Source organism: Melitaea cinxia, chromosome 22 (assembly GCF_905220565.1).
Source record: "Melitaea cinxia chromosome 22, ilMelCinx1.1, whole genome shotgun sequence".
Classification (NCBI taxonomy): Eukaryota; Metazoa; Arthropoda; class Insecta; order Lepidoptera; family Nymphalidae; genus Melitaea; species Melitaea cinxia.
The window spans coordinates 6,266,437-6,294,063 of record NC_059415.1 but is presented as its reverse complement, the minus strand read 5'-3'; the positions used below and the strand labels follow the sequence as shown (position 1 = coordinate 6,294,063).

The 27,627-nt window shown below is 35.5% G+C and overlaps 1 protein-coding gene across 1 annotated transcript in view; it reads right to left on the bottom strand.

Moving 5' to 3' along the window:
* LOC123664417 (apolipophorins) overlaps positions 1-27,627 on the bottom strand; it is a 65,633-nt gene that overhangs the window by 18,588 nt on the left and 19,418 nt on the right. The window contains exons 29-59 of the mRNA XM_045598961.1: positions 27,287-27,501; positions 26,728-26,890; positions 26,272-26,497; positions 25,989-26,093; positions 25,777-25,888; positions 24,985-25,131; positions 24,350-24,468; positions 23,747-23,944; positions 23,119-23,298; positions 22,681-22,779; positions 22,183-22,335; positions 21,642-21,848; positions 21,124-21,282; positions 17,897-18,132; positions 16,107-16,218; positions 15,715-15,885; positions 14,933-15,075; positions 14,487-14,592; positions 11,561-11,691; positions 10,949-11,150; positions 10,357-10,577; positions 9,590-9,725; positions 8,710-9,087; positions 7,087-7,332; positions 6,405-6,641; positions 5,745-6,077; positions 3,543-3,708; positions 2,529-3,459; positions 2,080-2,275; positions 1,512-1,645; positions 738-979 (exon numbers count right to left, since the gene is read on the bottom strand). Coding sequence (XP_045454917.1) covers positions 738-979; positions 1,512-1,645; positions 2,080-2,275; positions 2,529-3,459; positions 3,543-3,708; positions 5,745-6,077; positions 6,405-6,641; positions 7,087-7,332; positions 8,710-9,087; positions 9,590-9,725; positions 10,357-10,577; positions 10,949-11,150; positions 11,561-11,691; positions 14,487-14,592; positions 14,933-15,075; positions 15,715-15,885; positions 16,107-16,218; positions 17,897-18,132; positions 21,124-21,282; positions 21,642-21,848; positions 22,183-22,335; positions 22,681-22,779; positions 23,119-23,298; positions 23,747-23,944; positions 24,350-24,468; positions 24,985-25,131; positions 25,777-25,888; positions 25,989-26,093; positions 26,272-26,497; positions 26,728-26,890; positions 27,287-27,501 — 6,404 coding nt within the window. The remainder of the gene's footprint in view (positions 1-737; positions 980-1,511; positions 1,646-2,079; positions 2,276-2,528; positions 3,460-3,542; positions 3,709-5,744; positions 6,078-6,404; positions 6,642-7,086; positions 7,333-8,709; positions 9,088-9,589; positions 9,726-10,356; positions 10,578-10,948; positions 11,151-11,560; positions 11,692-14,486; positions 14,593-14,932; positions 15,076-15,714; positions 15,886-16,106; positions 16,219-17,896; positions 18,133-21,123; positions 21,283-21,641; positions 21,849-22,182; positions 22,336-22,680; positions 22,780-23,118; positions 23,299-23,746; positions 23,945-24,349; positions 24,469-24,984; positions 25,132-25,776; positions 25,889-25,988; positions 26,094-26,271; positions 26,498-26,727; positions 26,891-27,286; positions 27,502-27,627) is intronic.

Genomic DNA, 27,627 nt, shown 5'->3' with positions numbered 1-27,627 from the left:
TTAAATAAACTAAACTATAGTACAAAATTATTACTTGATCTTAACTTAATACTACTAAATACAAACTCTAGTATACTTTTGGCACATTGGGATGATATTTTAATCTTGTAGCTAGCCAGAACTTCTTATAATCTATACATATAATAAAATGGTAGGAAAGTCAAAACTGTACATTGAATATTTTTTTAAAAGAATAGATTCTTGGGGTGTGATCTACAATCGATACCGGAGCCAAAAATATAGTTTTTAGAATTTTTGTCTGTTTGTCTGTTTGTCTGTATGTATGTCCGGAATAAACTCAAAAAGTACTGCATGGATTTACTTCAAATTTGGCACGAATATTATTAAGAAGTCGGGTCAACATATAGGCTAAATATTATTATGCTATGGTGACCTAACGACGCATATTTGAATTTTATTGTTATTATGTTAATTACCATGCTATAAGCTAGCTTCACACTATAAATAAAGACATTCTGTAGTGTATTTAGTATCAGCATTACACCCATGCGAAGCTAGGGCGGGTCGCTAGTTTAGGATAACGTTGTACACATCAGTCTTTGACAATCACGATCATCAAATCTTTTGACTTTTACATTAATCTTTTCATAATCTTTTGACTTTAATGTGTATGGCAAAAAGTCCCACGGTGAAAACCTTGTTTAAATTTGATAAATTAGTTTTATGTTACTAGACACAAGCTAACCAGAGAACCATCAGTTTCAAGTATATTTTACCTGCAAATGGTGGTAGCACGTTATTGAAGTCCATATATGGTCGTATATCATAGTAATAGGACCATATGCTCCTATTGCTAATTAGCCATTCATCCATAAAGTCTCTAACGGTTCTGTATTCAGATATTTCCGTGAAGTCCGGAGTTCGGTTGAAGGCGTGCCATGACATTGGCAACTTTTGTTCTAAGATAATTTCGCCCTTGTGCGGATCGAATATAAAATTAGTTTTTGGTGTGCGGTGACTGTGAAAAAATATTTACATTATGTTATTCAGGTAAACAGGAGTAAATTTCAAGGCAAACAACGTTAAATTGTCTGAATTCTGTCATATTAAAACTATAATACTCCAGTGGATATTTTATGTAGCGAATTTTAATCATTTGGCGTAAGCTTTAATTTAGTATAATGGTTTCTAAATTTTGGTGTGTTTAAAATTTATCTCATTTTTAATCACTTTGTACAACATCACAAGAAATCATAGACAGACTAATTAATAATAAAAGTAAATATCTTTATTTCACAAACTCAGCTATATTATAATAATGATGTGGCAACAATTTTGTGACACTTATTATCATTATTATTTTTATTACTAAATACTTGTATAGAACTGAGAAAGGCCGTGTAGTATAATTTAATGGCTGTATGTACAATCTGTATCTTTATCCATAATGTACAATCTATCAATTTGCTCAACGAAAACGATTAAAACAGATTCATCATTTTATAAATTAGGCTATTAGAGTAAAATATTAAAAATACAGGCATACTTACAGTTCCTCATATTGCAATGCAGTTCTGGCCCTATCGGTCACTTTGGCGTAAATGATTTCCCACACATTGTTCAACCCTTCGCCTATCAAGAAGTAATCGTACCACCACTTCAGACGGACGTACGCTTCCTGGTACTACAATAGGTTCAATAAGAACAAGGATTAATTTTTTTAAAGTTCTATGGCGGTAAAGGAGAAATGGATGAATCTATCCAATGATAAGAAAGTCTTAACTTGTATATTTGTAAAGCTAATACGAGGAATATTGGTATATAAAATTTCAATACATTTAAAATGTGAATCAAATATCAGTTAAATACATTTCAAAACTACCTTTTCTAATAAATACCGATTTTAATAATATAGCATAGAATGAAATTTTATTACAATTCTTAAACTGAAAAGGTCACTTTTTCATTAAAAATGTATGTATCTGATATGTTTGTATGATATCATCAAATTTTTTCAGCACAACGGGCAAAAGAAAAATGTTCTTAAAACATGTGATTTATTGTTTTATAATTTTTATATAATTCTGTATGAATGTAGTAGAAGGATATAAATCATACCTTATCCCTAACGTAAACAACTGGCGGTGTCTTCAAGAATGTCTCCCAGGCGTTTCTGAACTCATTATACAACTGTTTGAACTCGTCGGTGAAGGGGATGTACTTCTCTATCTTGCCCCATACAACGTTCCATAGCTTTTTGGTATACTTCTTGATGTTCGTTATTATATCGTTGTTCACTAAATCTTTGTAGATTCTGTGAAAGTTTGCATTTTTATACTTAATAAATCACTTCTACAAACCAGACTTATTGTAGTAGTTACTGATTTAATTTTTAAAGTTAATTATGATAATTTAAAGTCGAATAAATTTTGCTTAGAATTACTTTTTGCGTGTTAACTTTTTTATTCGGTATTTATTTCTGACGTACAATAAAATTTATCTAACTAATTAAAAATTAATCATTCATTCATTCTATTAACATGACATATCATATGTTATGTATTTACCTATCCATTTCATGTCCAAACGTGGAAACATAATTGAAATATGGTGTATCCGTCAACTCGTGTGTTCTTTCATGGAAGAAATCCATAACCCCTCTCCAAATAGTCACCACAAAAGCTTCCGTATAATGCAATATTTTAAAGAATAAAGGCTCGATAGATTTCAGCAAATCATGCCAATACTTAGACAATCTATTAGTCGCGTTCACCCAAGTCTCCTCCCAGTAATCCAAAAACTTCATGTGCAAATCTCGCACAAAGTTATCGTATTGTAATATCATGCTTTCCAATTTATCTGATACCAATTCCATTAGATCAGCTTCGAGAATTTTGTTCATCGATTCCAAAAAGTTCGCATACGCCATTTTTATCGAATCAACGACGTATGTTAGACTTTCTTTGATCGAGGAACTTGTGTTACCCATCATTCCCCACATATCGTTCACGAAACCTGGTAGACTTTCCAAATGATTCCTAATTGCCATTTCATCCAATACGTAGTACGTAAATTCGACTATATCCTTAACATAAAAGTCGTTGTGATCGTAAGACTCATTCAAGAATCGTTCGAATTCATCTAAATCGTCTTTGATAACGTGTAAATCGTTTAGGTCGTCCAAAAATTCTCTGACTCTCGGTTTCGCATCACTCCAAATGTTTCTCAAAGCGAGATGAGCTTCCATTGGCGCTTCTTTGAGAATGATCAAGGTGTCGTTAATTTGGTTGTACAAAAGTTTGAATGTAGAAAGCGCTTGTGATTTAACTTCGCTGAATATTTCCGGTCGCCATACTACTGCACTTGTAAGGAGACGTGAGTGGTTCAAACGTATGTAAGAGGCTATATCCGCTGTGGTGACGTCATCGTAGTTACGCCACGCGTTTAGTTTGGCTGACCTTGTGTCTACAATTTTACCTATCAGGTGGTATGAAATATCTGAAAAAAATATTGAAAATCAAGTCAAAATCATTTGGTTCATCGAACTGAATTTGTATTTTGTACTACTTAAATATACTTACCGTCTGAGCTATTATAATGTGCGACTAAAGCTTTATCGACCATGGATAGTTCGGCAAAGACAGTGTCGTTAGCGTTAGGACGTAATACGATGCCTCTAGCTTGATATCTCGGATACACTAACGTCCAGGTGCCGTTGACTTTGTAGAAATATGTTTCGTTTGCACGCTATATTGTAAAGAAAACATACGCCTTTAGGATAATTTATTATAAATCAAAACAAATAAATACGGAATGTTTGCGAAAGCACTTCGCTCCGGTGAGCCAAAAGCACTGCACGCGACATCGCATCACCTTTGCGTTGATTAAAAAAATAGGCGGATACGAATATTGTAGGGATGTTGAAGTAGCTTTATATGATATACAGACATACATATACATATATAGATATATATTTTGACAGAGGGCCTACACGTGAAATATTTTTGACGAAACTTTTCAAATATAACGGAAGGTTTTATTACATGTATTAATATTGTTCACTCCAATTCCTCCACTCGTTCCAATTTGAACGGTATTTTAATATAAAAAATTTTGATCCCAGAAAAGAGATTTTTTTTTGTAATCGCATACTGTTAGTGTTGCCCAAATTCAGTCTTGGTCTTGCAGTCTTGGTCTTGTTCTTGCGTTTTTGCAAGACCAAGACCAAGAACAAGACCGCGTATTTTTAGCAAGACCAAGACCAAGACTGACCGTGCAAGACTTGAGCAAGAACAAGACATAGCCTGCAAGACTCTTGCGTCTTGCAGTTAGGACTTAGCGCTATTTCACTGAGTAGTTAGGTGTAACAGTTCGGTGTATAGGTATAGGTAGACGCAAAAAACTGTATCAAAGAATATGAAAAACTGGACCTATGCGCATTACGACTAATACCATAAACATAGCGAATAAAAAAATATCTATTAAAATCAAACGGAGTGCATGCATAGTTATGTTTTAACCATCGGCACTTTGATAATGCGGCATCAAAGGTTTTGTACTTACTTCTCAAAGAAATTTGCCGCTTTTTGGAAGTACATGGTTATGATACACGCGCCGGCGGCTTCTTTTGAAATCTAAAACAATCGTTGCCGCCACGCCGAAATCATAACATTTGACACTATTTGATTGCCGCCACGGGCGTAGGTATACTCATGCAAAATAATTTCGAATTTTAAGAGTACCTACAGGTGTTCCAAAGAATAAATAAGTTTCAGAGTGCTTAGAATGAAAATGAATACATTATACTGATCACGCAAGTAGTATTATGATTAGGATAAAATGGTAAGGATAGGTAGTAGATGTCATATTAATTCATTCTAGTAAGTATATATTATAATATTGATTACTTATATGGTTTTAAACTAATTACTTAGGTACTATTATTGTACATTTAGTCATTATATTTCTTAAGTTTTTACAAGAAAAAATAGCAAAAAGTGTTCAAATATCACCCGTTTAATAAATATTGTAGCCACTTTTAAATATACTTGAAACGTGTAAAAAAATTCTACAAAACTAATAAAATAATATAAAAAGCGTAGGTACTTACCTACTAATAAAATAAAAAGCCTAGACAGATAAGTATTGTTCTTTAAAATACAGTCAAGTTATTGTAATTAATTTGTTTTTTTACATGTTTTAGCAAATGTAAGCTTATAAATCATAAATGTTTATTAAGAAACAGTTACTTCCATGGAAAACGACATATAGGTCAGTTGATTTTTCGAATTTCTTATCAAATCTTCAGTTATTTATTAATCTGCTTGATCTTTACTATGGCTATGTTAATTCAAGCTCACAATGTTCCAATTCTAATACGTTTTTCTAAGATTTAAAGTAAACTTTAATAAATAGTAATAGACTAATAGGTAATTGCAAGACTTGCAAGACTCTTGCTGCAAGACCAAGACCAAGACCAAGACTGGGAGCGCAAGACCAAGACCAAGACCAAGACCAAGACCAGGTGTATTGGCGCAAGACCAAGACCAAGACTGGCTAAGTCTCGTCTTGTTCTTGCATTTGGGCAACACTACATACTGTACTTAATATTTTAAGCAGCTATTTATACAAAATATTTACATTTATTATTGTAAGTTAGCATTTACAGCGTGTTTCAGAGAATGTTTTAGTATAGGATATGTTGATGATTACTTATCGTGTAAAAAAATGATTGAGGTCGCTAGTATGTTCATAATTGGATATTGATTAAAGAAAAAACGTACCTCCCAGTTAATTTCACTTTGATTCAAATCAATCAAAAGTTTATTACTCCTCAACTTTTCATAGAAAAGATTTTTCTGGAATCTGTAATAGTTCGTCAGATAGTACCATCGACTGTGTATATTTATATCAGACTTCATATCGAGATCCAAGTTTGTTGAGGGATGGGTGCATTTAAGGGCGAACTTGTAGTCTCTAATTGGTCCGTTAGAGTTATCAGTTAAGATTGATTTCAGTTTAAGATATTCGTTTTCGTAATCCGAGTATTGTAGCTCTATCGAGAGGTTTGACATAACAGCTGGTGTGGTTATATATTGGCCTTTTAGAGACACGTCCTGAAATTAATATTTTAGGTATAGAAATCGTCTTGGAAATCGAAATTATGAATTATTGTTGTAACAATCTTAAATCTATTGGGAGAGATAAAACTTTACAGTGAACTTAACATTTTTAAATATAGTTTTTTTTTTGCTATGGTTAGGAAGATATAATGGTTTTCCAATTTTCAAAAGAGTATTGTTAACACTGTCTTTATTGTAAAAGAGTCTGTTGATTATATTGTTTCGCTAATTTTTAGGTTACTTCATTGATTTGGAAAAATCGCCTGAAATATTTTACATGTACAATTTTCAAAAAATAAAACAATTGTAGCAAAACAATACCTTGCTGAAAGACGGATGAGAAAGTGCCAAATATACGTCATGGAGATTTCCTTCCTTAGTGGGAGGATTTTCCCATCTACCCTTTAGTTCAGCACTTTTATTTTCAGCGCGTACATTCCATAGCATATGAGCGGTTCCATCGAGTAGTGTATCTTGTAAGCGATATAGAGCTATCACACGGAATGTACGCAGTGGATAGCGAACGTCCATTACTATTTTTTGAGATTCTGTGTCAGCCTGAAAAATAGGTAAATTTTAAAAACCAATTATTGATTTACATCTTTGGTGGTACTTTGCTTTATAATATAATCTGTATTATGAAGATCATGTAGCAAATGGAAAAGTTAACTTTTCTAGTATTGAAGGCGTGCTATCGAAATGAGAGATAAATGAAAAATTACAAGCTTTTAACAATCTATAATTGCCATATATTAATAATAATAATAATTGCATAGTATGTCGTGGTCTGAACTTAAAATTTAGTGTGATTTTCTACATAATGTCACCAAAAAAAAAAAAAAAAAACAACATCGTTTACAGATTGTTGAGTTTTATCTTTTATTTTATTTATTTAAGTAAAAATCTAATTTTGACAAATGTTTTTAACATTCCACTAAATATTTAGAACATTAAAGATGAACAATATGGTAACTAAAGCATTATATACATAGAAATAACTCACCACACTCATATTAGTAACATGAATATCATAATTGATCCAAACATCTTCCGCCCAAGTCACCTTGCTTCCTTGTTTCAGTTCTTTGTCAACAGCCTCGTACTTGTTCTCGAAGGTCCAGGTTCGGTTCCTGTGTATAGCTGTGAATTTCAACTGCTTGCCAATGTCATATGTGTAAACATCGAGTCTGCCCGTTATGTTTGCCATTGTGGCGTTGTGGAGATGGAATATTGTAGCTTGTTTCGCATCCTGGAAATTTAAGTTTAATTTATTGTATAGAATATAAGTTTTCAGGCCTAAAAGATCCGAGATATCTTATGCCTGTGTTTAATCATAGAGAACTATTAAGATGATATTGGAGAAGAGACATTTCGAGAATTAAGTTAGAAAGTCCTGACATAAGTACTTATAAATTTCTACGATTTTATTTTTGTGTTACCCACACATTAGGAATTCTAAACATTTTTGAATATCATATTAAAAATTGACCGCTCCAGCGGGATTCGAACCCGCGTCTCCGACTGACCGTGTCAGCGCTCTAGCCAATTAAGCTATGGAACGATGTACCCGCTAGATCGAAATTCTTGATATGATGATTTTTATATTCGGTTTAAGCGAACCGTGGCGCCGTGTATAGTGAGTTCTTTACAGAAACCCGTAACTATTCAAAGTTTCATATTACAATGAAAATCTTTGACAGGAGATGACACCATGCTATTTTTAATATCTACGATTTGACTTTTGACTTATACATTTTATTTATTATTTATTTATTTATGCATAAAAAACTTAAAACTAACATTACAGTGAACCCAATGCGTTAGTTAAGTTGATCACAAATTCTACCTCGATCTACAGATTTTTGTATACAAATAACATTAAATTTAACAATTAATTTAAAAAATTCAATAAAATCAATTAAAATAGTAATAATAATAATTTTACGTCTAATTAATCAAATAATCAAATATATAAAAAAACATCATAAAATCCATAAAAACAAACATTTAATAATAATAACACAAATTTTATATTAATACAATTAAAATCAATTTCAATTTCAATATGTCAAAAAAATGGTACACCGCGTGTTGCCATATATTTAATTGTCATCTGAATTGACGATTATATTTATTAGAAATAAGTTGAGTTTTAATCATCATCAGATTGGTTAAAATTCTTAGTTAATTCGATTCGATTTCGAAGTAAGTCATGAAGCTATAATAGCCTAAACTTTCTCTAAAAAAACACTCTTTGTAACGTGATCAAATGACAAAAAAAAAAAAAAATTCGTGTACCTAAATAGTAAAAATTATTTTACAACACTGAAAATATCTTATCTTTTTAACCAACCTCTACAATAGGGGGAGGTTCACACGAGAGGAGGGACTGTATTTTTTATGTATGTTCAGAACTTTTTGTTGGGTGTACAGATTTCGATGATTCTTTTTTATTCGAAAGGTGGTGTTTGACATGTGGTCCTATTGAAATTTAGTCGAGATCTAATAAGTACTTTTCGAGTTATATTTAATAACGCGTACTTAAGTCAGTTTGTTTTTTCGTTTGTGAGCAAACACAAATAATAATATGACAATAACTAAGACTTACTTTTAAGGTTATACTTACTATATTTCCAGTCGTGTCATATTCGTGGATATATTTCACACCCACCGGTTTATGAGCGTTTTCAACCTTTATATTCATAGTCGCAAGATCTAGATTCCTATCACTCTTACTCAAAACTTTATCGAAGAAGAATTTAACAAATCGTTCTCGATCGAAGTCAATAGTGGCAGTTCCATTGCTCCATTTATCCTCTTCCACATAGAAATACTCAGTATTTACTAGATGTTGAGTGCTCAATGGAATTGAAAGTGATATAGCTCCGTTTTGTGTGAAACCGGCGTTTTGTTTCTGATACTTGTGTGTTGTGTTGATTGTTGCTGTGTTGTTTGGCCAAAATAGGTCGATTTTGTTGTCGGACATCTCTTCTAAATTGTTTATCTAAAATAAATTTATTGTATGATTAATATATATTGTAATTGTCAATTTTAGTTTACATATTATCTAATATAAGTAAATTCATATATGTATTAAACATACTTAAAATTCAGACCTAGTGACTCTTGAAATAAAGTTTAATTTTCGTTGTTTTATTTAGTGCTGACACGCTATTTGGACTACAATTTCCAATGACTAAGTGAGAATTGCTTTTATTATATTAAAAATAAATTGTGAACGTTTGGATTCCATTTTTTTAGTCTATGACATGACACAATGTTTTAAATTTATCTTTAGTAGTAAAAATGAAAATGTCTAGCTCATTTATTATACTTAATTGCTGACAGCATATAACTGCAATAGCTTGTGGACATAATAACAAATTTTAAAATATCAAAAAAAAAAACTAGGGCCCCATTTTTCGTTCTCCAGCTCTTTAGTTTAAGGCAAACAAAATTTGAGACAGACCTTAAAAGGACAAATAATAGCAAAAATTGAAACTTACATAGAATATCGACCTCAGCCACGGTAGAGTCTGGAATGGTGTGGTCATGTTGAAGTGTCCGTCTGTGTGTCTGAAACCGCCGTAGCGCATGTCTATTTCACCTATTTGACAACTACCCGGCCGGTGCATGCGACCTCTGGGGAAATAAATAATAAATAATTAAACTTTTTCACTCAACATCACCCAGTAAAATTATCTCTTTTGGTTTCGTTGTTCAGAAACACACACACAATATGAAACAAATATATAAAAAATACACAAACACAAACGATCAGACCTCATAAAACACTTGTATGGCCAATACAATGTCTACCGTGATCGGGAATCGAACCAGCAAAGCCAGCGCAACAGCCAGTTCTGTGACTGTTGCAATAGCACGTCGTCTAAAATGTATGTTTATTAAAATAGTAATAAATTGACTACCGTCATTTAATGTAAATCGAACAAACAAAGCTGCCATAACCTCATTTCACATATGCATGTAGGAGACACTGAAATTTTAACCATATTAGATTGATTGCGACTTGAAATTTTGGACCAGTTGAAATGGAGAAGTACCTCGACCTCACAATGGATGACAGAAAAATACTGCTCTTAAGTAAGATAGCCACAGTTCCTAGGGAGGTTGGGGGGTCGACAAATTTCTTGTAATGCTTCTAACGTTGAAGGCGTCTATGTAACTATAACTTTGTTTGCCACCATAAGTTTAGATCATAAGATTGTTTGCCAACCTAGCGGTATGAAAAAAAAACTATTTCAGAACTTACTTCACAACTTGGTATCCATGCACCATATCCTGTTGGTACGAGCCCTTGAGAGTGAAAGTGTGTTGTCCTTCATACAAAGGCGTGTTCAGAGCGTAGTCAATATATTTAGAGCCATTAGCGTCCCACTTGTAGGACACTATGTTGTCAATGTTCTTGTATTGGGAGTTTGATGTCCAAGTTATCGTGGAGTTGGCATCAAAGCTATCTTCAAGTGTTAGTACCTATACAATTTAAAAAGGTTTTTAGGATTGAAAGTACACTGAAAAGTACTTTTTAGTGCTAGTTTACGATGTTATGTATTTATTGAATAATAGTTGAGTAAACCAACACGAAAAATATTTCATAATTGGTTAAGGGTCCATTCCTGAACAAGATATATGGAGTTCCAGCACTATAATTCATTGAACTTAAATCAACCGCTATAACCGTTGGCATATATAAAGCTTTCGTTACAAGTACTCTACAATAGGTATCACGTTAACAAAATATTAACACGAGCTTAAAAATAAATTTTGATGATTAAAGCTAGTAAGAAACTAAGCAATGAGCATTTACTTAAAAATAAATAAATAAATAAAAATGTTTTACACACCTGACCCTGTAATCCTGCGTTGATTTTTGTGACATCAGTGCGATACATTACTTGTAAACTATGCGTGGGGCGCGCTCCTCTAGCCATTGAGCCAGTAATGGACAGCGAGTGCACATCTACGTTCGGCTTGGGTAGTATCGCGTTGATTACCAGGTTAAGACGTTCGTTTATTATAATGCCGAATGATGCGTTGGCTCCAATTCTATATACGGAGTTTTTTAATTTTTGATTTATTTATTTGCCATTGTTGTTACGTAAAACAATAATAAATAAATAGCTTTGACATACACACATGGTCGCCTGTTACTAAGGTAGGCAACTTAATGAGTGTGGCATAAGTAACAGACGACTGATATAGTTACATTTTTTGCTTGTATTTACACAAACATGTACATTTTTACGGACATATGAAAGCATTTGCACACACACATATGCATTCGCAACAAGTGTACGCATTTACGTAAGCAAGCATGCACAGCACATGCGCACTCATATAATTGAAAATCCAAATTAATTTTATTTAAAAGATACCTTTGAATAATTTACAAGTAATTTTTCTTAACAAGTATAATACGTATATTTAGTGTTTATTTAATAAAATTTAATACTCACTGCCATATCCGATCCAAATCCATTCTGAAACCAGCGTTAGTTTTGGGCAGTCCGTCCTCCGTGTTATTGCCATAGTAGATGTCTAGGTCGACGCTACGTTGGATTTGCTTTACGAGTTGCTGACCTATTACCTAAAGAATAAGGTGCAAACTCAGTTTGATTCAGGCACGAATAAATTAATTTATTTGAGATAGCGCGTGACATAGCTTCGCATACACTTTGTAAAGTAGTTCTTTAATTTTTTTACACGTTACTAATATTTTGCATAATTTATACTAGTAGTTTAATTTCGAAACAATTGTGTGTAATAAATAACGTTGCGTCCAATTATTGTAGCTTGTAGAAAATAAATTCAGATCACATTGACACATTAAAATTAAAGTTGTTAAGTCAAATCTTACTTTAACAATATTATGTTCGATACTGCTTATTGAAGAAATTTAAAAAAATCAAAAATAATAAAAAGCGTATTTATTGAGAACGGTTATCTATAATAATACATATAAAAGCGAAAGGTCACTCACTCATCACGAAATCTCCGAAACTGTAACACCTACAAAGTTGAAATTTGGCTAGTAGGCTCCTTATAGGACATAGACATCCGCTAAGAACGGATTTTACGAAACTCGACCCCTAAAGGGGTAAAACGGGGGTTGCAAGTTTGTATGAAAGTCCTATGTTTTTGAAGTAAGAGACTTGAAATTTAAAATGTACGCTCTGTAGATGGTGAGAAGGTGTCCAAATAATGTACCTTTAGAAATCAACTCCCTTTTGGAGTTAAAACGTGGGATGGTAGGTTGACTCACTCATAAAGAAATCTCAAAAACTATAATAGTTAAAACTTGAAATTTGGCAGGTAGATTCCTTATAGGACGTAGACATCCGTTAGGAAAGGATTTTACGAAACTCAACACAGACAATAGAATAGAACAGAACAGAATAAAGTAGAGTAGAACAGAATAAGGAAAGAACAGAATAGAACAGAACAGAATAGAAAAGAATAGAACAAAACAGAACAGAACAGAATGGAATAGAACAGAATAGAATAGAATAGAACAGATGAGAATAGAATAGAATAGAATAGAATAGAACAAAACTTAACAGAATAGAGAATAGAATAGAAAAGAATAGAACAGGACAAGAATAGAACAGAATAGAACAGAATAAGAACAGAATAGAATAGAGCAGAACAGAACAGAACAGAATAGAATGGAATAGAATAGAATTAGAACAGAATAGAACAGAATAGAATAGAACAGAATAAGGAAAGAACAGAATAGAACAGAATAAGAACAGAACAGAATAGAAAAGAATAGAACAGAACAGGACAGAATAGAACAGAACAGAACAGAATAGAATAGAACAGAATAAGGAAAGAACAGAATAGAACAGAATAATAACAGAACAGAATAGAACAGAACAGAATAGAACAGAATAGGACAAAACAGAATAGAACAGAATAGAACAAAACAGAATAAGAACAGAATAGAATAGAATAGAATAGAATAGAATAGAACAAAATTTAACAGAATAGAGAATAGAATAGAACAGAATAGAACAGAACAGAATAAGAAATGAATATAACAGAATAGAACAGAACATAACAGAATAGAATAAAATAGAACAGAATAAGAACAGAATAGAACAGAATAGAAAAGAAAAGAAAAGATCAAAACAGAATAGAATAGAACAGAATTTATTATTACATATTATATACAGATAACATATATATACATCTATATATATATAAAAGCGAATGGACACTCATCACGAAATCTCCCAAACTATAACACAAACTTGGAATTTGGCAGGTAGCTTTGGGGGTTGGAAGTTTCTATGAATGTCCTATGTTTTTGAAGTAAGAGACTTGAAATTTAAAATGTAAGCTCTATAGATGGTGAAAAGGTGTCCAAATAATGTATATTTAGAAATCAACTCCCTTTTGGGGTTAAAACGGGGGATGGTAGGTTGACTCACTCATCACGAAATCTCCGAAACTATAACAGCTACAAAATTGGTAAGGAGATGTCCAAATAATGCATCGTAATCTATATATAGAGAAAGAGAAAAGAGAAAGGTTACTGACTCACTCATCACGAGAACTCAAAAACCGCTGGATGGTCGATCCATCAAGGATGGACAAAGATGGAATTTGGCAAGGAGGTAGATTATTGTTAGTAGACGTCCGCTAAGAGCGGATTTTGCGATATTGTGATTGTTGTGTTTTTGCGAGTTTGTATGAAACATATGCAGCAGCTATATGTTCGCCTGATAGGTTATTTATACTGCAGCCGGAAAATAAAACTAAAAATGTGGTGTATATAGAGGTTTCATAAAAACAACTGTTAAATTATACTAAATTGTGCCTTTTAAAAATTTACTCAGTCTGATAAGCATTTCAAGTGACTGAAATAAAAAAGTAATTTGCGTTAAACATCTTAATAGAAACGCATATCTTTATAACCACGCGGACGTAGTCGCGGGCAACAGTTAGGGTATAATAAAACAAAGTCCCCAAAAGTGTATGTAATCGATTCCCTCAAAATCTACTGAACGGATTTTTATGTGGTTTCACCAATAGAGAGAGGGCTTCAAGAGGAAGGTTTACGGAGCGGCTAAGCCGATTTTGATGAGAGTTTCACTGAAAGCTTGCCGGGAAATTTTTGTGACACACTGATTTCAACGCGGGCGAAGCCGCGGGCACAGCTAGTATATTTATACAAACGTTACGAATTATAAAGGACTTCAGCGCAAATTACTCTCCACAAGTTGTTTTATAAAGTACGCACTCTGTTTAAGCTAGTGAAAAAAAGATTCTGTACTGTGAATATGACACTAATAACGTTACAACGCTTCGTTTAGAATGAAACACTACTAACATTAATGTCTGTAAAATGTGTTTGTTTGAGGTTTATTTCCAACTTACTCGTATAAAAAGGTCGTCGGATAAGAAACTCCACTTGAGGTCACCCTCTCCCTTCATTTCAGGTAGCGCATAGTTACATAGCAGGTAACCAGTTTTAGGGGCAAATCTAGAACACACACACGTATATTATTAACACACATAACTATTTTTTTTGTTAATATGACAAGTAAAAATATTCCACGAATTTTATGAACGCCAAAGTTTGTGAGGACAGATGGATGGATGGATGAAGTATGTTTGTTACTCTATCTCCAATCATCCCCACAGGAGCTATGGTCACCTTACTCATATCACAGGAAAACAACACTGCCTTAAGGCAGTATTATTTAGCTATGATCTTCTGTAAGGTCGAAGTACTTTCCCGGACGGGCTGCTACAGATTTTGAGCATGTGTGCTCATCATCTACCTCAATAATCTATTTATAAGTTTGAAAATATATACATACACGAAATCCGTATCAGCTTTTAGATACTTCAGTTTCTGTAAAGGTGTCGCAGCTTGTACTGTCACCACTCGCCTTAGTTCAGGGTAAACATCTACACGGGATTTGAAGTAAATCTCTTTGTTTTTCACTTGTGGCAATTCAACCTGGAAATAAGACTTTTTTATTTTAGATGTAAGGTTATTATACATTTAATGGATTCCATAATTACACGAGGTTTTGTCTCCTTCCAAACTTTTTTTTTGGCAATCATTGGAAAAATAGGTTGGTGTGTTTGAGCAGTTGACTGAAACACTGCTTACCGCTTTAAGGTTGTTGCGGTATTTCATGCAAGATATTACTAAATTTGTATAAACACACATTTAATATATTTTATTTTAAAAAGTGTAACTGCGGAATTTCTTGCCGTTTCTTCTCTGCAGAATCTGCAATCCGAAGGTGCTTTTGAAGCTTATTTGAATGAAGGTTTTTTATTTTGATGTTAATCTAAACTATAGAATCAGACTAAGATTCCTCCAGGAACAGTAGCGGTGAGTGCATGTTAAGAAGTGCAGTCAAGTACTTTTTCCATACGAGTGTGCTTTGATCACACGATTGACGCAAAAGTTCTTTAGCTCCATCTAACTTATATCTCCCTCTTCAACTTCCGTTCACCTCGCCCGATCACACTTTTCGTAACACTCTAGTCACGCATCCACCGGCTTAATCCCCAAGTCAAGCATGCGTAAAGAAGTTTTACTTCAAAAAATATATGAAAACAATATTTGCATAAAATAATACTATACCTTAAAAGAAACATCGGTGAAATTCTTTTCCATTTCAATTTTCGCGCGTACAGTCGTCTCCATCGCGCCAGTTATATGAGCTGTAATACCGTACACGGTGGGCGACGACTCGCACTTGGCCCTTATTGTTATCTGTTGACCTTGACCTTTGGGCACTAATGTCAGCGACAGCTGGTAAAGAAAAAAGTAGAAACATAATTAATTTGGGATATCTTTGTATTATTTTTAAGGGTTAATTTTAGTCCAATTTTCTACTGTTACAAAACATCTGTTTTTTTTTCAAATATTATTAAGTGAAAAAAATATCACCAATTATATTCTGACAAACGGAAAAAAAAACTAAGGGAACTATAAATTGTAGTAATATTGATTTTATTAATGTATGTTATTACCTCAAGTGGCTCACGTTTGAGCACTTTTCCAGTAATGCCGTATTCTGACGTATCAGTCACAAACGACCCTCGTATGTCGTCGTTTTCTACCTCGCCTATAATTTTCACTGCCCTGTTTAGAAAATATATCATTACATCGTACATTTCTAACTCTAATATTTATTAACTATTTACTCAATGACACGAAAGACTTCTCCCAGTCTATTCGTGTGCCTATAAGTATTTTAACTTATATCAGCTACTTTGGACATCAAAGTAAGAGAATTATTGATCAAGAGTCCTACATTTTGAATGACGACAAGAAATGGAATCGTGATGAAATTAAATAAGATAGAAGTTAAGTTGATCTAATTATTGTTGAAAAGTTGACGAGAGTTGCTTATAAAAATTAAAAAAAATATGGCGCCAAAAATGGCAGCGCCAGCGTGTATTGTTTTTTTTTAAATATATAGACTAGCGCTTGACTGCTATCTTACCTGATGGCAAGTGAAGATGCAGCCTAAGGTGGTGCGCGCTTGCCTAGAAGATGCCTATTCACTATAGATTTAAAGATACCCAAGTTATAGTTCGTTGGAAAAACGGAAGCCGGAAGGGCATTTCAAATTTTTGCGGTGCGTATATATATATATATAGGAACGAGGAAGCAAACCGTTTAGTGCGAGATCGTGGGATTTCAACCACATAGCGGTGCAGATTCATGCGATGCCTTGCGGTTCGGTGGTAGAAAGGTGATGGTGGAACCAAATTGTATAGTATTGTACTAACACAAGACTGACCTGAAGCCGTCGTGCGGCGAGCTGAGCGCCACGCTGACGGAGGCGGCGCGCTGGTCGGCCTGCAGCGAGTAGGCGCCGCCGGCGGCCGCCACGTCCAGGCCCAGCGAGCGCTGGCGCGGCAGCTCCGCGAGCGCAGCGCCAGCGTGTATTGTACTAGCGCAAGACTGACCTGAAGCCGTCGTGCGGCGAGCTGAGCGCCACGCTGACGGAGGCGGCGCGCTGGTCGGCCTGCAGCGAGTAGGCGCCGCCGGCGGCCGCCACGTCCAGGCCCAGCGAGCGCTGGCGCGGCAGCTCCGCGAGCGCAGCGCCAGCGTGTATTGTACTAGCGCAAGACTGACCTGAAGCCGTCGTGCGGCGAGCTGAGCGCCACGCTGACGGAGGCGGCGCGCTGGTCGGCCTGCAGCGAGTAGGCGCCGCCGGCGGCCGCCACGTCCAGGCCCAGCGAGCGCTGGCGCGGCAGCTCCGCGAGCGCAGCGCCAGCGTGTATTGTACTAGCGCAAGACTGACCTGAAGCCGTCGTGCGGCGAGCTGAGCGCCACGCTGACGGAGGCGGCGCGCTGGTCGGCCTGCAGCGAGTAGGCGCCGCCGGCGGCCGCCACGTCCAGGCCCAGCGAGCGCTGGCGCGGCAGCTCCGCGAGCGCAGCGCCAGCGTGTATTGTACTAGCGCAAGACTGACCTGAAGCCGTCGTGCGGCGAGCTGAGCGCCACGCTGACGGAGGCGGCGCGCTGGTCGGCCTGCAGCGAGTAGGCGCCGCCGGCGGCCGCCACGTCCAGGCCCAGCGAGCGCTGGCGCGGCAGCTCCGCGAGCGCAGCGCCAGCGTGTATTGTACTAGCGCAAGACTGACCTGAAGCCGTCGTGCGGCGAGCTGAGCGCCACGCTGACGGAGGCGGCGCGCTGGTCGGCCTGCAGCGAGTAGGCGCCGCCGGCGGCCGCCACGTCCAGGCCCAGCGAGCGCTGGCGCGGCAGCTCCGCGAGCGCAGCGCCAGCGTGTATTGTACTAGCGCAAGACTGACCTGAAGCCGTCGTGCGGCGAGCTGAGCGCCACGCTGACGGAGGCGGCGCGCTGGTCGGCCTGCAGCGAGTAGGCGCCGCCGGCGGCCGCCACGTCCAGGCCCAGCGAGCGCTGGCGCGGCAGCTCCGCGCAGCGCAGTGCCAGCGTGGCGGGCGCCAGCAGCGGCGCCAGCGCGCCGCGCGCCGTCAGGCTCAGGCGCCGCGACGGGCCCCGCGACCAGGACGTCTCCGCGAACAGCTGCACGCGCACAGATATACTCGCGACTGCGTTATACGTGTCGGCACGGGTTATAGTAGGCCCTTACATATGAAACTGGCGTTTTGTATCGTCGGAACATTAAGTCGTTTTTTTTAAATGTATATAATTAATATATATTTAAATATAAAATTATATATATTTAAAGATATAATATATTAATTAATCAAAGTATGTATCATTGCTATCTATGCACTTTTGCCATTTTATAGGCAGTTCATTGATACCTTTACAAAAAAAAAAACATTCGGACGGGAATCAATAAAATGTTTGAAGGTGGTTTGGACAGCCCCATCGTGGTTGAATTTTTTCCCTTGCCAAGAAGTTATTCAAATTTAGAAAAAAATGGTAATCTGTTGGAGCAAAGTCCGGGAGTACGGTGGATGTCTTAGACATTCCAATTGAAGCCCCTCTAATTTGGTAGCCGTCTGTTGTACAGTGTGTGGTGTAGCGTCATCCTGAAGCAGCAGTGGCCTAGACCGATTGACTAGCCTTGGTTGTTTACGTTTCAGCCTGTAATATCCCACCACTGCGCATAGGCCTCTTTCCCCATGTAGGAGAAGGATCAGAGCTTAATCCACCGCGCTGCTCCAATGCGGGTTGGCAGATATATTCTATGAGTTACGATCGCTAACAGGTGTACATGATAACAACCGGGACTGACGGCTTAACGTGCTTTCCGATGCACGGTTGGGAGACCCACAAGGACTGCACAAACACCCAGACCACAGCAAACACCTGTATGGCCAATACAAATGTTTATCACGTGCGGGGATCGAAATCGCAACCGCCAGCGCAACAAGTACAATCCATGACTGTGACCGTTGCGCCAACGCGGCGTTTAGCAGCTAGCTTTTCCATCATGGTTAGCAGTTGCTGACAATAGACATCTGCCGTACTCGTCTGACCAGATTTAAGAAAGCTGTAGCGAACGACACCGGCACTAGTCCACCAAACGCTCACAACTAACTTTTTTGAGTCGATTTTCACTTGAGGCAGGATTTGGCTGGCTCGCCAGGTTTCAGCCATTTCAATTCAATTTGAAATTCCTTCATTATTGTGCCGATTGAGTAATGTAACGTAGCAGTCTAAGCGCGTTTGTCGGTTTGCTTCTCTTAATTCATGAGGTCCTTTCAAGCTTTGTTAAAACAGTTTTATCACTAACGCCGCAGCCTGCAGCTAACTCGGATGTAGTTTGTGATGGATCCGCTTTCAGATTAGCCTTCATTTCATCATTATCAACTTTGGTCTCCGGACGTGTACGGGGCTTGTTCTGCAGGTCGAAATTTCCAGAACGAAAAACGTTGGAAAAAAAAACGCACTGTGTTTTCTTTTACGACACCGCAGCCATAAACATTATTAACCTGTCGATCAGTTTCTGCTGCACTGGTGCCACGGTGAAATTCGTACTCGTAAATAACACGATATTTCAAGTTTTAGTTAAGTTCAAAATAAAAGAAGAAAAAACAAATGAATTACGGTTTTCGAAACGCAAACGTATAAAATAAATAGCTGTATAATTTGAATTTGGAATTATCAACCAAAGAGGAAATATTTGAGATCAAAGTGGTCAGTACGAAAAAACGCCAATTTCATATGTAAGGACCTAATATATATTGAGCGTTTAAGAATCGCTATAAGCATCATGCGGGGATCGTAAGCAGAAAAAACGAGTGTACTTTAGACCACACGACCGAATTAAATCTTACGAAACGTAACTCTCTCTCTCTTTATATATTTAATAACTTATATCTCCTTCTCAACATCTGTTCGCCTAGCCCGATCACAATTTTCGTAACGCTCTAGTCACGCATTTACCAGCTTACTCCCCAAGTCAAGCGTGCGTAAAGAAGTTTTACTTCAAAAACCGACTTCATTTTACAAATAATATAATGTTGACAAATAATATAATACATATTACTAGCTAAGCAACTATCCGTCAGATCTCACTCAAACTTAAGTTCGTTTCGAATAAAAAAACGATAATGAAAATCGATACATCTAGTAAAAACTTATAAGGTAACACATAAGTTGAATTGCAAATCTCCTCCGTTTCTTAATCAGTTAAAAATGTTAATGTGTTTTTGTATCTGTTGGTAGAAGATACGAACCTAAGTCGATCTTGACCGAGCTGATAATAAAATGAAAAATATTTAATAATAAATTTAGTATATTAGATAATAGTAACTGGATGACCGAGCTTAGCTCGGTATTTTTAATAAATTGTGTTTTTTGGAAATCATATTTAAATACGAATAACATATTTATAAAATATGAATAATATTTTTTTCACCGACAATAATAAAAAATATAGATAGACTTAAAAAATCAAAAAAAGAAAAATAATAAAAAAAAATAATAATGATAAAATATGAATAATATTTTTCGATTTTACAGACATAATAATAAAAAATAAGAACTAGCTATTAAAAAAAAATAACGAGTGCAATTAGAAAAAAAAAAGAAAAAAATCATAATCGATCTGGTTAAATTTACCTTCGTTTTCTAAGGATATTGTAGCCATTTTTTCATCGTCTAAAAACTGGGATAAAACGACATTTTCTAAAAATGAATCCTAGCTATATTGATTCATCGCCCCCGAAAGCCCCTGCATACTAAATTTCATGAAAATCGTTGGAGCCGTTTCCGAGATTCAAATTCTATATCTATACGCAGGAATTGCTCGTTTAACAGTATTAGATAAATAATATATTAAAAATGGGTTGTCTAAAAAAATCCCGGACAGACTATTTTTAATTATTAAAAAAAAAAATTGAAAATTGCATCAATAAAAAAAATTAAGTAAAATCGAAAATCAGCACTCAGTATCCATGACCATAACTATACTATTTTTATCAACAGCAGCACACCATTAAGATTACCATTACGCTCTTATGACTGAGTAATAGTGATTTTTTTTTGTCAGAAACATTAAAAAAAATATTTAATAAAAAAATAGATGAAATCTCTTACATAGTTGCTTTGATTTCCCTGTTGTATATGAATTCCGCCGCCTACAAGGTTGTCCGTATCTGAGAAGTCCTTTTTAAACTCCATCTTTATGAAGTAGTCTTCCAAGTAAATCGACGTCAGATTCAAACTGCCGGATGTTTCGACGAAAGGATCGTCCAGCTATAAAAATAATATTAATTGCATTATTCACTATATTATTTTATAGTTTTTATTTTCAATGAAAAAAGAACAAGACAAGAATTGCAGAGAAGGAATAAAAAATAATCAAAATGAACAAAAATTTTCTCAGAATTTTACTAGTCCAAAAAAACTAAAACAAATAATAAGTTATATCAATTTATAACAATTCAACAGTCTCAATTATCTTTTTCTATCAAAAGAAAGATAATAAGAAAATAAGTAAACAATTTAAACCAAATCGATTTTCTTTTACTACTTATTTTCTTCTTAAAATATAACATCAAACTCTATGTTTCTTTCAGAAAAAAGAACGAAAGGTCATCAAGTAACATACAAACCTCAAGTCTAGCTAGAGCAGTGACAGTGAACGAAGGCATAGCAATGTCGGCAGAGAGTTTCCATAGAGCATCTTCCAGTCTAGCGGACACTCTTGCTTCTAGAGCTGGCAACACAGCCAATGGAGTGGCAATACCGACTGAGGCTAAGTATGAGCGATAGGCGTCATCTTCTCCTGACTCAGTTTCATAGTAAATTTTGTATGATATCTGTAGAAATAAGAATACGAAGAGATGATTTTGTTATTCTAAGATGAGATATACCTTAGTAAGAAAGTACACAATAAAATATAAAAATTAACAGACAAAATATAAAGTCAAAACGTTTCAACTCCACTGCGGGTTGGAGGGTATGTCCCCTACTATGAGTAAAGATTGTTATTAGATATTTAAGATAACGAACGGGACCGACGGATTAACGTGCTCTCCAAGGCACAGTGGAGAGACCCACAAGGACAGACAACCAAACCGAATTTTTTTTATTAAGTTAAAAATTGTTTATAACAAACAACTACGCCAGAGCGGTAGAGGTATATTTTCTTACCTCATGCCAATAAGTCCCATTATACAGCAAGGCAACGCAAGTAACGTTAAATTTCTGTCCAATGGCAATATCCACGGTGTACACTGATTTCAACTGCCTTATTGCTGGGAAAGGTGTCACTAAGTTGAGAGTGTTGCGTATTACTGTATATTCCTGAAAAATTAATGTTAAAGAATATAATAATTTTTTCAGCGGGAAAGTGTCTTTCAATTAAAAATTCCAAAAACATTGGTATTTTTCATCTTAAAATTTAACTTGGACCTGGTGTGATAAAAATGGCATTATTTATTAGTCAACCAATAATAATATTCAACAATATATATTCAAGGAAGTATTTAAATTCGTAAGATCAATTTAGATATTATTAATGACTATCCATATAAATATTGTCATTACAATAAAATCATCAAAATAAAGATAATTTACAATGTATTTTTTATACTTTTTCCGGTCTTCTTAGGAATTTTTTGGTAAATGTTGAAATGTTTGGTCACTTACCTCCAAAATAAACACATCTGTCAAAACTATGGGAGGTTTATTAGGTAGGTATAAAGTAGCATTGGCTTCTAGAATGTCTTCTTCGTCTGGACCAACAAACTGCAAAACATCGCAAAATTGGTAGTCGATTTTGTAAATGTAATTTTCTTAAATATATATTTAATTTAATTTAAGGATAAATTAATTATAGCTAATGTGACGCTATCATCGATTCGGAATTTAGATTCTACAGTGAAAAATCAGCAAGAAACTATGTAGTTAGGCCTATGTCAGCCAGTCTCATTATTAAAAAAAATAGAGGAAAAGGGATTTTAAGGAGTATGGCATAAAACTGGGTGACATTTTTATTATTTGTATTTATAATCTTTGTTTTATTAACAAGCTAGCACTACTTTTTACTGACTTTGAGAAAAATAAAACAATTTTTAATTTAATTACCTTCATCATATGAGCGTGGAATGTAATAGTTGGGTAGTAGAGGGTGTCCAAGGTAACACTGGCTTCCGTGTCGAAGTTATCCACAAACATATCTGAGTTACGAGGCTTGTGCTCAACGAGATCTCTTATCACATCCAGAAGACCCTTGTCTTTGTCCACCAGAAGTACTGCTATACCGAACTTGGAAAAAATATAGAATTAATTATTAATTTGCCCAAAAAATGTAATAAATCGTGGCGACTATATGAATCTGTATAATGTCTGCAGTTGCATAATCAAAATTATACAAGATTATACATTTAAGTTTAATATATTTTAGTAGTGTTAAGTTAAACCCACCCGCCAAAACAATCATAATAAAATTCTAATTATAGTTGGTCAAGATCAAGAAATAGTATTAGTTCATTTCAAGATATAGATTATGTAGGAATTGAATAACCACATTACTTTATGACGAGGTTTACTAAATGATGGTTATATATGGTTGAGATATAAGTAATAAATGGTAGATTTTTTACTTTTTGAATGATTTGTTTAAAGCTTAATATAAATATTCAGTATTCTTGACGGTTTAATCAAATTACAAAAATTAAAAAAAAAAGTGTTTTAAGTTTTATTCGGTTCTCACCTTATGTTTAGACAGACGAATAGAAAGCTCAGTGTCAAGTCCGTTTCTGTAAACATTTTTCAAGACGAGACCATTTTCCTCAAAACCATCTAACGGCGTGTATAACTTGTAAACGTAGACAAAATCTAGAACCGACTTCCATTGCCATATTCCTGTACAACCGAAGTCCATTGTTCCCCAACCTACTCTAAAGTCGATCTGTAACATAAAGATTGTTGTGAAAGTTTTACTACTTTCAAGGCAAACTTTGCGGAATTAGGACTAATTTTAAGATAAACGCAAATCAGTCGTAATTAAGATTTTTTTTAAATTTTGCAATAAAATAGCAGTTTCAAAAGCTAATAATCAATTTTGTCATTATCTACACACACGTGATGAACCATGGAACAAAATTAAGTCTTTTTTATGGTTTTTATAATATACAGTTTTGAATTTCAAAAATGAATTGACATGTGTGTGTGTGTGTGTGTGTGTTTGTGCATATTTCGTAGACAAATACGACCATGGGACGAATAAGATTATGTTTTTGTCGTCGCGCTTTTCTTTAAAAAGTGTTTTAATAAAAACAAAAGTTATGCGTTTTCGTGTTTGTGTATATTTTACCTCTTGAGGCGCTCTTTTCGCAGTTATCATGGCTCTGTTCAAATACTGTATCGGTAAAGCGATGTGACCAAATATTTCGAAATTTTGCAGGGATACAAGCTGCAGTAGAATTTCGATTCCTAAAAAGAGGGCCAAAGTACAAATTTAGGTAAGTTAGCAGAATATTGGAAACACTGAAAGATGATAAATTTAGTGTCATGAAACATAAATAAAATCAAAGGTTTATTTACTCAATACTATATGCTTACTTTTAAATTTCAGAAATACAATTAGAGACTTTTTAGTATTTCAAAGAACCTAAATATTATAATTGTTTATCTAAGTATTTTTTTTTTTTTTTTTATTTATAAATTTTGATCCACGGGCTCAAAATGCCCGTGCCTTTGTTTATCATGCATGCATTATAATACTACAGGCGATTTTTCTACTTATTATACTACAGATCGTCAGTCCTGTGACTGCCTAGTAAAACTAGGACGTGGTCCGACGCCGACGGTTTTTTTTTTTTTTTTTTTTTTTTTATCTAAGTATTTTATAACCATTACATTAATTATTACATCTAATTCAAAATACATTTTATTCTAAGATTTTTTTTTCAAAAACAAGTAATGATTTATTAATAGAAGTTTTATTACCAGTAGTAGAGTTAGGAGTGACGATCATAGCCACAAGATGCCTATCAGCCTCAACGAAACCGAACCTCGCTGTACTCTGAGAGAACTGCGGTAGAGGGCTGGTCACGTTTACAGCCAACATGCAGTTTGTTATACGACGCATGTGACCTGTAATATTATAAATCTTGTCTTTTATTTGTTGCCAGCTGACCTAACAGACGTAGTTCAGTCTTACGAAATGTCATCGCGTTATGAATCAAATGAAATCAAAAATCACTTTATTCATATAGGTTTCAAAAACACTTTTGAGTCGTTATTTTACAAATTAAAATTTAAATAGTCGTACGTTTTTTGAAATTTGATGCGCTGTTCTCTTAATTTTTCATTCCGTAAGAACAATAGTTGAATTGTGAGAAAAATAGAGAGTTGAGATCGTTTTTACGTACTCCTGTTCGAAAATAACGTGGGAAAGTTGCGGAACGGAGCATGAGTGCACTTCCCCCAGCGCCGGAGCTAAGGTGGAGTCAGACCCGGAGCTCTAAGGTACTATGATAACTCTAAATAAACAATTCTAACCTCAAAACTTTGGACACGATATCTCCATAACCATGAGGTTTCGAAGGGTGGGAGTAGTACCAGAGGGTAAACTAACCCCCTTCCCTTCCCCCTTCTACCCCAAACCCCATAAATCGTCGCCCCATTGTCTATACAGTTACCCTTTTTTGATTCTAGCATTTTTTTAGAATGGGAAAGACGAAACTTGTTTTGGCAATCTCCGATCTCTCTTCAGAACTTTTACCATTTGTAACTTACCGTTTACATTGATTTCGATCACTTTCTCTTCTAATTCCAAATAAGTAATGCCTTTTATGTCTCTCTTGTGTCCGAACATGAAATCTGTTTTAAGGAGTCCTTTCGTATAACTCTGTAAAGTTAAAAAATATATTAGAATAGTATTCAAGCCTGACCTGCAATATGCATAAGGTTTAAAAATTGTTAAACTGATTCGGTATTTTTGTACTTACTTGGAATGGTGTTATAAGTGTTACTCGTCCAGTAACGTTATTCTCCGTTTGACCTTTGTCAAAAGCCCAAGAGGAGTTGATCATAAGGAGACCATCTTCGTTGTACTGAGAAGAACATAAAATATAATAACAAATTTTTGGCCACACAAATGTTACAAATAGAGAAGAAAATATGAAATTAAACTTAGAAGATATATAACGCTCCTATTTTCTTGGAATATCTAAAAACAAAACCAACAATTTAATCTTCTACTATACTCTTAAGATAGGAAAATCTTTGTACCTGGAAACTTAGCAACGTGTCCGCTGTTTTCTTCCACACGACGGTATGTTTAGCGATGGCGGCCGCTTTTGGTAAAGTTGGAATCGTGGAATTGACTGATGCATTGATTTCTCCATAGAACTTAGTTGTCGTGATTAAATAGTCAGCCAATAAGCTGAAGGCCAGGTAATCTTTCTGCCAGTTCATGCTACCATTTAAAGCTTGGAGGTTGTCGTGATAACGCCACCTGCGATGAATTACTATTGTTATTTCTTGTAGTTTCAGACTCTCTATCAGAATATTATATAAAAAGACAGAATTAGGTAATAGCGTACAATAAGATCTGGTTTCATGATCGGGCTCTTCATCTATTAAGACAGTAAATCAAGTATAAAAAAATAAAACTTTTCTAGAAATAAAAGGAAATTTTTATTCCAGAAGTTTTTATGTAACAACAATTATAAAAAAATTACTTACATAACATTGAAGCTAGAATCTTCCCATCCAGGGAAAGGGGTGTTGAGGCTCGATAGAAGTGCGTACACAGTTTGCTCGTGAACTTCCGAAAAGGCTTTCACTCGCCACACGATCGCGGCAGGACTGGCCCAACCCATCCGTATCATCCATTCGCAGAACCAATCTGAGCAAATGTATTTTTATTGTTAAAATAGTTTCTGGAAATTTTGTCAGGTACATGAATATATTTATTTTTATGACTAGGTCAGTGTTATAAGTGGCCAAAGTTATGGGACGTTATAATTTATTCATACTCTTTTTTGCAGTTACGGCTTCTTTCTCGCTTATGGCGACCAATTAAACGCACTGTGGAGCGAATAATATGCACACTTATTAGGCTTGTTTGAGTACGTGCGCGCCTGATGATCGCGACGCCGAGCCGTCAACACTATCATTATTATTTTTTTTTTATTCGCGACACCAAGCCGTCCAAGTTTTATATATTTTTTTTTATAATTTAAACAACAATATACGATTGAAGAAATACAGTAATTGTACAGTAGCGGCATTGTTGACTCACCGCGCCACAGGAACTCGAACTCGCCGTTGACCACTCGGCCGGGGTAGTGCAGCGTGGCGTGGCCCGCGTGGTGCCAGGCTCCGCGACGGGTCAGTTGCGCGTCGATGCTGAGTTTTTGCGACGGATCGCGGTTCGCGTCCCAGTTGAACGCCGCACTCAATCGCTTGCTATCCGCCGTCACGGCTCGCGCATATGATACATGCACGTCACGTAATCTGTGAGAACGTGTATTTTCAAAATTGAACTTCATTAGGACAATAAGGACCAACTTTTTTTGAGTACCAGTATGTTGAAAAGTTATCAATGCAATAAGTAATGACTGTTTTACTTATATAAGTGTA